Source organism: Triplophysa dalaica, chromosome 19, assembly GCF_015846415.1.
Source record: "Triplophysa dalaica isolate WHDGS20190420 chromosome 19, ASM1584641v1, whole genome shotgun sequence".
Classification (NCBI taxonomy): Eukaryota; Metazoa; Chordata; class Actinopteri; order Cypriniformes; family Nemacheilidae; genus Triplophysa; species Triplophysa dalaica.
Window position 1 is genome coordinate 9,137,656 of NC_079560.1, and position 11,660 is coordinate 9,149,315.

At 40.5% G+C, this 11,660-nt stretch overlaps 1 protein-coding gene across 2 annotated transcripts in view; it reads right to left on the reverse strand.

Moving 5' to 3' along the window:
* Positions 1–11,398, reverse strand: part of zbtb16a (zinc finger and BTB domain containing 16a) — a 91,748-nt gene extending 80,350 nt beyond the window's left edge. The window contains exons 1-2 of one of the 2 annotated variants that reach the window (XM_056732013.1): positions 11,280–11,398; positions 7,808–9,148 (exon numbers count right to left, since the gene is read on the reverse strand). In XM_056732013.1, coding sequence (XP_056587991.1) covers positions 7,808–9,057 — 1,250 coding nt within the window. In that variant the 5' untranslated portion in view covers positions 9,058–9,148; positions 11,280–11,398. The remainder of the gene's footprint in view (positions 1–7,807; positions 9,149–11,279) is intronic. The other variant, XM_056732012.1, reaches the window with a different exon arrangement.
* Between the last annotated feature and the right edge of the window lie 262 nt (positions 11,399–11,660).

The following is an 11,660-nucleotide window of genomic DNA, read 5'->3' on the forward strand; positions in this document are numbered from 1 at the left end:
TACACAAACCAAGCACTACTGTACCTGCCAGAACAAGTTTGACAGATAAACAACCCTAAACGCCCACTTCCTACCTGGTCCGAGATCCCAGATCTGCTGTGATGGGTATTTTATGACCCCCTCCATAGCACACTTGTATCACTCTATCGGGGGCCCCTTGCCAATCTCTGGCACCCCATTCAACAGGCAACAAAAGAGCTAATTAGAGCCCCTCTCAGTGGAAGGCCGAGGAAGGTTCTGATTTGATACTTGCAGGGGATTCCAGAGCCCCAGCAGTGCATTCACACAGCCCTGTGCACGCTTGGCTTGGCCCTTTGCTCCAGACCTTCATTGTACGCGGGACTCGGCAGCGCCTTAGAACTGGCGAGGGGGAAACCGACGCGTCTTCTTTCATGTTACAGGAGCCAGAAACCAGATGCTAATGGGATATTGATGGGATTAAAACACTGTACTTACTGAAGAGAGGAACCTGTGATATAACGTGGATGAAATAAAAGCGGCTGAAGTGCTTTCCTTTGAGGATGTACGAGTGCTTTGTATAAGCCCTGTTTTAATTGGCTTTCTAAAACTATGTTCTTTAATAAGAAGTGTTTTAGAACTTAATATCTTTATTTATTGTACTGTACATGTGTACTTACTATTAATAATATATTATATTATATTATTGATATAAATATTTATAAACTAATATAGCATAATAGAGATTTATCTTTATTGTTTTCAAAATTTTTGCTGTCACACCATAAGATATATGTGACCCTGGATCACAAAACCTTAAGTAACACAGGAAAATTTTTAGTAAAAGACAAAAAATACATTGTTTGGGTGAAAATTATCGATTTTTATTTATGCCAAAAATCATTAGGATATTAAGTAAAGATCATGTTCCATGAAGATATTTAGTTAATTTCCTAATTTAAATATATAAAAACTTTTTTTGAGTGGCTGGCCTGCCACAGTGCCCCTGATTAACAATTTCAAAGACAATTTTCTCAATATTTTGATTTTTTAGCACTCTCAGAGAGTTTTAAACGGTTGTATGTCAGCCAGATATTATCATATTCTACATCAATACACATCAATAGAAATCTTATTTATTCATATTTCAGATTATGTAAAAATCTCAATTTCGAAAAATTGACCCATAAAAATGGTTTTGTTGTCCGGAGTCACATATTTGAATTGGTTATTTATACGAATTACTACACACTTTCACATTTTTTAATACGAATCATATTTTTATTTATTTTTGGAATAATGCACACCGAATTATGGGAATTATGTTCAGACTAAATAAAGACGACTATTTTTTATATTTCTATATCTATATTTTATCGTCTTCAGTGTAGTCAACCTTTGCCTAGAAACTTCTTTTTTTAAATCAACAAACTTTTCAGATAGATAAAAATGTCAAGAATCTCTTTTGCACTTCTCTCATGAAAGAAATTTATATGTTGGCACAATTATATTTTTGCCTAACAAAACCTTCACCTTCAAATTTAAATGTTCAATGATTCAAGTTTCATAATCTAAAAAATCTTTCAGAGTTGTAAGATTACGAAGACAAGCAACAGGCGGTAGCTCTTATAACCTTTATCATCAAACTCAGTCCACTGTAACAGATTCAAGAGTGGACCAGGAGCCATTCTTCTATAAGACAGGGCCTCCTTCTATGAAACAGCACTGCTTTATCTTAACCAGCGTTCTTTCGCTTCATCTACATCCCCACGGCCACCATTTAAATCTGATTTCATTGCACACGTATGCGCATCAACGTGTGGCGGGGCAGAATGCTTTAGCATGCCACCTGGCACCACAGTGGGCTAGCGGCACCCTGCTCTGCCCGTAATCCTTCCATCTCCAGTTGCATGAAGCAGATAAGAAAGCAGCCAGTGAAAGGCACCTCAGTAAAAAGCCCCGTGCACAACCGCCACCTCTTTTTTTTTAAACGGGCATGCCAGATGCCTATCACTTTAATAAAAACGCCGTCCATGTTTCACTTTTATTTCTGATGCGCAGCGAGAAGTCTCTTATTTTCATCACCCGACCACCAGTAAACCGGAGTCATATCTAGGCGATGGCTAAGATACGAGTGTGACAAAACCGAATCAAGCACGAGATTGTTGGCGAAATTCATCTGATGATGTGTTCTGATACGAGAATCAACAAATGTGTTTTTGTCAGCGAGGCTGCAGTCAAGGTGCGCAGCCCAATACACATGATGCAACCCTGTGTTAAGTCTTTAATCGATACATCTCTTGTCTTGACAGTGAGGACAGAAGGCAGATTCCAGATCAGAGGGGTGGTGGTGTAAATCTTTACAGTTCAAGCATCGCCTTTTAAAGGCTGTCCATAATTGGATGCCTGCCAGCTGCTGGTGTATGTGAGCTGCATTGACAAATACTACAACCGTACATAAAAGTAACACTACATAAGTACACATTTCAAAAGGCATTAGACATATTCTTGATGGTGTACTTTCCTATCACCTTAAATACTATGTGGATGACTTGCCACAGTAAATTGTAACCATAAATTACTAGTTGTGCAAATAAATCAAGTACCAATAAAGAAAATGTAATTCTCAAAACATGACCAAAATATTTTTTATCAAAAATAAATTAAGCGTTTCAATTAATTTTAAGAAAGCTAAATCCGACTTCAGAACAAAAACATATGAGTGTACATCCAGATAGATGGATAACATTTACAACACAAAATTTCAATGTCCTGGAAATATTTGGAAAGGTCAACATCATTTTGGGGGGCATCAATCCCATTTCAGAGTAACCATGAGCAGTCACAACAGAATTTCAGAAAGCTAATTGGCTAACTTGACAAAGTGAAGGGTCTACTTGTTTGAAGTCTCTTTGGTTTAATTGCAATCATTCTTAATTACCATACTGCTCCAGAGTTAAATACCACACTCCATCAAACCAGCTAACATGTAGGATTTTTTTAAGGCAAACCGGACGAATAAATGATCCGAGTTCAGACATAACCATGACATAGCATAGCACAGGACATTACTTTTGATTTTGTTTGCATTGATTTTCCTGGGATCCTTACAATATACAATATAATCACTCCTCATTTCAAACTATTTTTAAACTACAGCGAGAATAGAGAAACCTTACAGTGTCGAGTAATGGTGACAACAACCAGAGGAACACAATATCACTGGTAAATTAAATCATTGACCAAATCTTAATAATACCACAAGTTTTCTCTGAATTTGACGATGTGAATGCCACCACAAATAGCCAGCCACAAGTTTAGATACAACAACTTTGTGTGTCTTATATTTGCTGTGTAATTGTTGGTAACTTTCTAGTCATTTTAAGCCGATTGAAATAAATGTTTTTAGTTTTAATATCATTTTAAAATGTTATAAATTATGCCCTTCCGCAAACTAACTCTACGCATCATTTTTTTTAATGTGCCTAAACATCTGACATTATACTTGTATACAATCACATCATATGACACCTTTATAAATAGTGGAACTTTATTTATAGTTGATTTCATTTGTAGTTACCACAGTAACCACAAATTTACCCTGTTTTTACTATGATAACCATAGTTTAACATGGTATTTGTAATAAAACTATAGGGCTGTACAATGGATAATCGCGATTAATCACATCCAGAATAAAATTTTGTGTTTAAAATAATATATGTCTGCGCCCTGTGCATATTCGTTTTGTATTTATAAACACATACACATCTATGTATTTATTTAAGAAAAGTATAAGATATAATAATGTGTCTAGAATTTAAATTATATAGAAATATAACTAAACATCCAATATTTCCTAAATATATACATGTAAATTCCATAAATTGAGAGAATGGACATATCTTAACACAAACTTTAATTTGTGTAGATGTTGTGTAAAGGGGGCCTAAGGGACACTGCTATAAGAAACGGTCGTTGCTGGAGCGTTACAGCTCTGTGGTGAGATTCATCTGCATTTGTAAGCATACAGGTTGTGAGGTGCCTCTCACCTCACTGCAGCCTGACGTTATCTGTTTTCTGCAGCACCACGAGGACTTATCAACCCCATCTGCTCTTGGTATAGTGGAAAGCAGAGCACAGGGTTATCGTCATCGCTGATATGCACTGATAAGGCCCTGCCTCCTGTTGAAACTACGTAGCTAGCTACTAGCTACCTACGCTAACCTGACTTGGCTCGACCCTCTTCCACCTGTCCACCATAAGGAACCAGCTGAGATCCAGGCTGTATTTGAAACCTTAAAACACTGAATTTACAGGAAGTGAAGATAGGAAGCCATTGCTTCTCGTAAGAATCCAATGCTTGTGTAACATCCTATTCACTGAGGCACAACAAACAACATCCCACTCAAATTTCCCACAATCCTCTGTGTCTGTTTTGGCATTTGGCAAGGAATAGAAATGTGGTATGTTGGAGTTAAATAACTTTAAAAAAATGTAACTGGAATTTGTATTAAGATGCTTTAGAATGATATACAGATACCAGTTTCCATACAAAAACACAGCTTTCGGTTTAGGACACAGCCTCAGATTCAGTCCATCAGCATCACCTGATGATGAAAGACATCACAGGATGTAATATCTGTAGATTTCAAAGGTCCCTGCCTTGATCTCATTCACACAACGAGAGCGGCACTTAGGAGACCAGAAATTCCCATTAAACAGACAACAAAACAACACAGAACTGCACAGAATGCTGCACAGCTCCTCTCCATGTGAACTATTTCAGCACTGCGAGTGTTTATCATTTTATTGTTGAAAGGAAATATTTCTGTAATCAGTTTCCTTTAGTCGAAGTACCACAAAATGTTTTCTTGGCATAAAATATGCCTCTAGTTTTTTTTTGTCAGAAAAGCTGCTACGGTGTTGAGAGCAAGCTTAGATTTAACTCCTTTGGGGGATTCTGGGTGATTGAAAAACAAATAAACTCCTTCATTTAGGCAAGCCTCAGACATAAATCTACGCCAGATATTACAAGATTACTCCAGTGGTCTAGTTAATAGGACAGTCTTCACCCTCCCAAAGATCTAGAAATTGATGCATGTATCATTCAGATCTTTATATCATAACCCAAAGCAAATGTATAAAGCTGAATTTGTAAATAAAGGGAGTACGCACTTGATTCTCTCAGACACCACCAAACCTACACGCAGAAAGACCCATACCTAATCTGGAAACAATTAGGGACGCTTGACATGACCTGTTGCCCCAAATGAACCCCCGAACAGAAATATTTTCCTGTTGAATGCTAGAGGTGGCAGGGACCCTGGCACAAGATGTTGCTAAATAATCTGTAATTAGTCACTGCCCTGTATGCTGCGAGCCGTCAGGAACCGAGCTTTCAGAAAAAGAAAACTAACCATAGAAATTGTTATACTCTTATTGCTTTTATTGAACAAGAGGATCCCTACAACTTCAAACGAATTAAAAGATAAGTTGATTCAACTGATATCTCTACAGTAAGAGCAAGAAACTATCTAAAACCATAAAATCGTCTCAGTTTTCTTGATCTGACCCTGTTGTTATCATTGCCCTGTCCAGCAAGATGTAAACAGAATTACAATAGACTGTAAAGTCTCACCACCTTAATAATCAGCCAATCAAAACAATGTGAAACTATATCTCCACAGTGCTACTTAAAAATAACTGCATTGCCCTGTTAATCTATTATGGCAAACGCTGCATTCTGGTGTAGTCAAAATGCAGAACATCAAAATCCAGAAAATCCGACATTAATTAATTTACCTCATGATGATTCACACAAGTACAGACAACTTTTAAATTAACACAGTTTGTCAATTACTCCCGTCTTAGATAAACATCAACCCGAAAGTTCATATGGGGAATACAAAATTTTTATTTGGCGATTAATTCAGGTAATTAAGGGAGATTTATTAATATCTTCACAGACGTGAATATTTAGGTTGAAACTGAATCATCAAATTAACTATCTCCGTTGTGCATTCCAACAGATTAAGAGAACCGTCAAACATTCACAAAGTATTGTCAGTCCTTGGCCTGATTTTAAAGTCAAAGTTCACCCAAAAATGAAAATTCTGTCACCATTTAATCACCCTCTTGTCATTTCAAACCTGTATGACTTTCTTCTGCAGACCACAAAACAAGATATGCTGAAGAATGTTGGTAACCAATCCAAGGTGACACCCGTTGACTTGCATTGGTTAATGGTCTGTACAATAGAAGTGAATGAATATGCTATTGTTCGGTTACCAACATTCTTCAAAATATCATTACTTAAGTGGATCTTGATTTATTGTAAACAAATGACAATAACACCCACAGTGATGTGCGGTAATCTAACATTTGACTTGTTCCAGTTAGCAGTTCTGTTTTGCACATTTAAATTCATCTCTAAAAGACTATAAAAATAATAGAGCACTACAATCATAACCAAGTTCCATTGACACTCCTTCTGGCCAACACGCTGCAGTTTCCTACAACGATGTGATTACAGGCTTCAAAAGCTGATATCGTCTGGTGTGGATTTCCTCGCCTCGCCCAAGCCCCTTTAACACCCCCACAAGTCATACTGACAAAACCCAGAGGCCAGCCAAGTGGCCAAAAGGTTACGCCGTGGAGGTCGGCCCGGGTCCTCCACGCAGCCCTCATTTCCTGGGCCGGACAGTCTGCACCACTCATAAAGCTAATAAGGCCCTGCTTGTCCCGGGTGGCTGGGGCCCAGGCTGGCTTACTCATCACTGGCCACACCATGGGGGTCAAGGGTGGGTGGGGAGACTGCTTCCCATTATCCTGCCCCCTCTCCAGGTGCGGCTAATAGGCTAAGCCAGAGCCTCTCCAGGACCAGTCAGCAGCCACCGGAGCAGGCCTGGAAGTGATCAGCACCCAACGCCAGAGCGCCCGCTTAAAGCAACAAAGTTAAAAATAATCATTTTTCTTCACTAGCCGGGGAATGCCTCATCTACTGTGTGAACGTTTGGCAATCTTTCAACACACGACATCTTACAGTAAGCAGAAGAATAGAAACAGGCAAGCGCATAAATTAAACTCACTAAGTAAAGAGTGATTTCCTTTTGATCATTTCAATTGCCTACAATCTTTATATTTTTCATCTCGAACAAATAGTTTTTTAATTAAACAAAATCAATAACATAACCAATACCGTCAGACTGGCACCTAATTTATTTAATCCATTAATTATAGTAAGAAATTAACCAAGAGAGTTTTTCTTTCAACACTTCTTGAAGCCGTTTCAAAGAGTTAACAAGATATTGTATAGCGTAATTGACCTATTTATTTCTCAGCCCTTTCAAATCTTATTTCATCTGAAGAGCATTTTTCTTGATAAGGGGAAAGTGAGAGGAAAACATATTCGTTCGTAAATCAGCATCGCAATCATTCCGTCTCGTATCCACCACAGGCGGAGTGTTAAACAAATTGACCTCCAGCATGACAGTAGATAAGCAATCAACAGTTAACCATCACGACTCGTCTTCCACTAATATTTCCCAGCAACTAAGTTCTTTAATCAAAGAATTTCTAAAAATGGCCACTTAAGCTCCACTGTTTTACAGAGCACAGTAAAGTAATTGAATTACAGACCTTGCCATGGCACCAAAGGAGAAAAAACACTCAGAAAGAACAAGTTGCAACATAACATACTGTACAAAACACAACAACAAATCTACAACCAAACAAGGCTTTAACTTCAACATGTAAGTGCATGGGTTATATTTTTAGGGAATGCGCAAAAATGCATAAACAATGTGTGCAAAATGCATAAATGTTACATGAACGGAATGACCGGCTTACCTATGTTGCTCAATGGACTCATTGTCAGGAAGTTCAGCACCACAAACGTTGCAGCGCTCGTGTTGGCCACGGCCGTCGGGCTTCATCCCAGCAGCTAACTCACCGAGCTTGTTGAAGAACTCCCTTTGGATGAAGCTCTGAGGCAGCAGCCCCCCGTAGGCACTGAAGTCCATGGACATGGCCAGGGCTGGTGCCATGTGTAAGGATGAAGCCATCGAGGCAGGCATAGACAGCATGGCTTCACCCTTATGGTTGGGTGGCAAGCCATACAACGACGCCAAGTGTTTTTCAGTCATTCCCGCCATGGCCTCAAGCCCCATCTGGTTGACCTCGGACTGCTGGTCTCCAACGCCTTCCTCCCTAACGTAGTGCAGCTCACGGGCACTGGTGATCACACTGCTCCTGGTGGGGGTTCCAGGCCCGTCACGATTCTTGTCATGGTCTCCGCTTCGCTCGCCGTTGCTGGAGCCGCTGGACTCCAGGCCTTTGGGGCTGTCGTGCTCTCCGCCCTCGTCTACTTGCATCATCTCCATCTTGATCTCTCCCATCATGGGGTGGGAGTTGCCGTGCAGGGCCTGTTCGGATCCCACGCCGGAGTGCATGCTGCTCTGCAGGAGGGACTGGCCGATGCTCATTAGGCTGTCCACGGCGGCTTTAGTTGGGCTCAGGGTGGAGAGACCGAAGGAGGTGGATACTGACGGACTCTGATCCACCATTCCGGACAGTGCCAGCGCCTGCTGTGCAGCAGAGACATAGGCGCTCTCCTCCATGGAATGCTTTTTTGGGTTCCTGCCGTGCCTCACCTTGCGTTCTTCATCGTCTTCGGCCCCGCCGTCGTTCATGTTAACCTCCGCATCGTTTTCGTCAGAGGACTGGATGGTCTCCAGTATCTTCAGGCATTGCTCTTCCAAGTATTCTATTTCTAATATCTCTGCCGCGTACAGCAGGTCATCTAGATCCTCAACTTTAGCTTGGAGCGTGGCAGTGTAGGCATACTCCAGAATCTGCTGGAAGGTCTTTGGTGAGAGAAAGTCCAGAGTGTAATGTTGGCTGTTGCGGTGAAAGAGGATCTCGAACATCTTACTGGTGCAGGCCAACACTGTCCGGTGAGCGTGGAACTCCTGGCTGTCCACCATGATGACCACGTCGCACAGCGTGCCGGCCAGGCGCATCTGGTTTGCCTTGTGCAGCAGGGCATTGGGATGGTTGGGATTCTGGAGCTGGATCATACCCATTTTAGTCAAATCCATAACGTCGCTGAAATCCACACGGCCAACTCATGAGTCTTGCTTTCCACGTAGCAGTCTGTTCAGTTATCTTTGTAAACAAGATAAGTTCAATCTGGATGAAAGAGATAAAAGAGAAACACACAGTTAGGTCAAGATGTTTACATAACTTTCATTGTTGATGAAAACCGCCACAATGTTAATTTTAAATATACAAATTGTCACCGTTTTACCGGTAAATTGCTATCAAAGAACACTTTAGGCAGGGGATTGTGAAAATAAATCCCCAAATGGGTCTCTTAAAAATGTGCAAGAATAAAAAACAAAAAAGACAAGTGTCCCACATGAGGAACGTGTAAACTTCGCTTTAGTGCTGTTAAAGGGTGGCCGTAATCAAGCCTTTGTTTCTATGTGTTCAAGCTCGCCTCACAAAGCCCATCAACAGCCTCCTGAAATGAAACGGCATCTTATTCAGTATTCTCATCACAGACAGGGATACTGAGCCGAGCATGGAGAGTGAGGCGAGCTGTTGCCAGGAATAGTTTGGAACAGAGGATGAGACAACACAGCTCCTAAAATGCCTAAAACCATCTTGTAAAATAGTCTTTAATGCGCAGACATAAAACATTCACAGCATTGATCCTCATGATGTTTCAAAATAAATCAAACATATTAGATCAATGTCAGGTCAATGGGGCTGTTGCAACAGATAATCATCTGTGAATAAAAAAACAGAATATGGACATTTACCATCAAAATGATATCCATATTTCACATTAGATTTACCATTATTATAATTTATCACCAAGCCAAAATGTTTTCTCTCTATAATCGGAATGAGAAAAATCTGCTTGGAAAGAAAAACAATTTAACGCTATATTAAACAAAAACTATCATACGCTTGTAACGGATTGCAATAATCGTGTCATTTAAGTAGATCATTTAACACAAGCACTTTAAACTGAACATAATTAGAAGATCCGCCATAACGTTTTAGTAAAAGCAGAGAGGGTCTCAAGCAGGTCATCTACAAAGTATCTGAATCAATATCACATACATTGAAAATTAAAATGTTTTTTTCCCATCAACCTGCTCCAGAGAACGGCAGACGCGCGCATTAGTTTATTGTCTATATGGCAGACTATCGTCTCAGCTGTGGGTGACGCGCTTTTCATTTTCACTACCGAAATAAGCGAAAGTTATGATAAAGGCCGACAAGTGCAATGGTAAGAACATATTGTATTGTGCATTCACCCCCGGAAAGCTATTCTCACAACCGTATTACAGAACACAGAGGCGCGAATGATCAGTTAGTAATAAACGCGTTTTCATTGACGTTAACTGTACCGAGGAGACACGACGGCAGGTTCATTCACGCGCACTGCACATCACTTTAATAAACACCAAAGAAGTGAGTAAAACGATTTACACATGTTCGCATAAAACAACAGACGTGATTAACGTCATCTTTCTATACAAAACCACTTAAAAGTCCAGTCCAGACCGATCGATACACGATTGAAATGAATCGTGTGTGCACGTGAACATATATAAGTTAAATCACTGATTTCGTTATATATTAGTTACATATAACTGGCAATTTCTGAGTGATAAATTGACGCTTTAATTCGTCTATATAAGAAACAAATAAAAGAAAAACATTCGAGTTCGCTATAAAAATCGATTCATTTCGAGACGGGGACACGCATCTCAAAGCAGGCTCTGATTTAAAGATGACAAGCAAAATAAAACAAACATTTACTTGTATTTATTCTATGACGTTCTTCACACAAAAGAAGCCGAACGCATTTCTGACAGGATCAGACAACGTTAAAATGTTCAAATTGAAACAGTCACGCTCAGAATCAAGCACATGGACGCGCGTCACTGTCTGGTGCGAGAGCAGACCTCACGTCCCCCGAATACTAAAGCGCACGCTTACGTCAACATAACATCTCCACATGTGTAAAGATGAACATAAACACCCGTATCCATCAGGTGACGCCGCCGACAGGAGCGCTTTAACTTTTCAGCGCACTTTCATCCTTCAACTTCGCGACGTTGAAGCAACAGTAGAACGCGCTGGAACTTGGCGTGATGGTGAGCGCAAAGACGTCTGATGAACACAATTAAAGAGCAAACGATCACATCAACGTGAACACTTCCCAAACTGAATCCACAAACGCGCAGACACGCGCGTCTGTCAGGGAAGGTAGGTTTTTTTAAAAGCGGACGCCGGTACTCACCTGTGTCGCACGTTTCGCTTCCGAGTGTGCGGTTATTGGGACTATAGCATAGTAACGCAGTTCACAGTACCCGCTCTCACGCGCACTAACTCCTCTCTGCTCGCCGCTTAGCAAATCAACGCGCCGGTGACGTCAGCGCGCATCCTCGCCGGAGTCGTAACAAACACTGCTAAAGTGAGACACCTAGGGGGGCTGCGGAATATAGGCCAGTGTGTCTGGAACATCGTCAACAGTGTGCCTGGACTTTCATCGCGAACCTTCGACTATCACTACCTGTGCTTGTGCTTGTTCCAGTACGCTATAAATAAACATAAAACAGCGTGTTTATGTTTACAGAATGATCTGGGTGAAGGAGGTGTATTTGTTGTTTGGTTGAGTTAG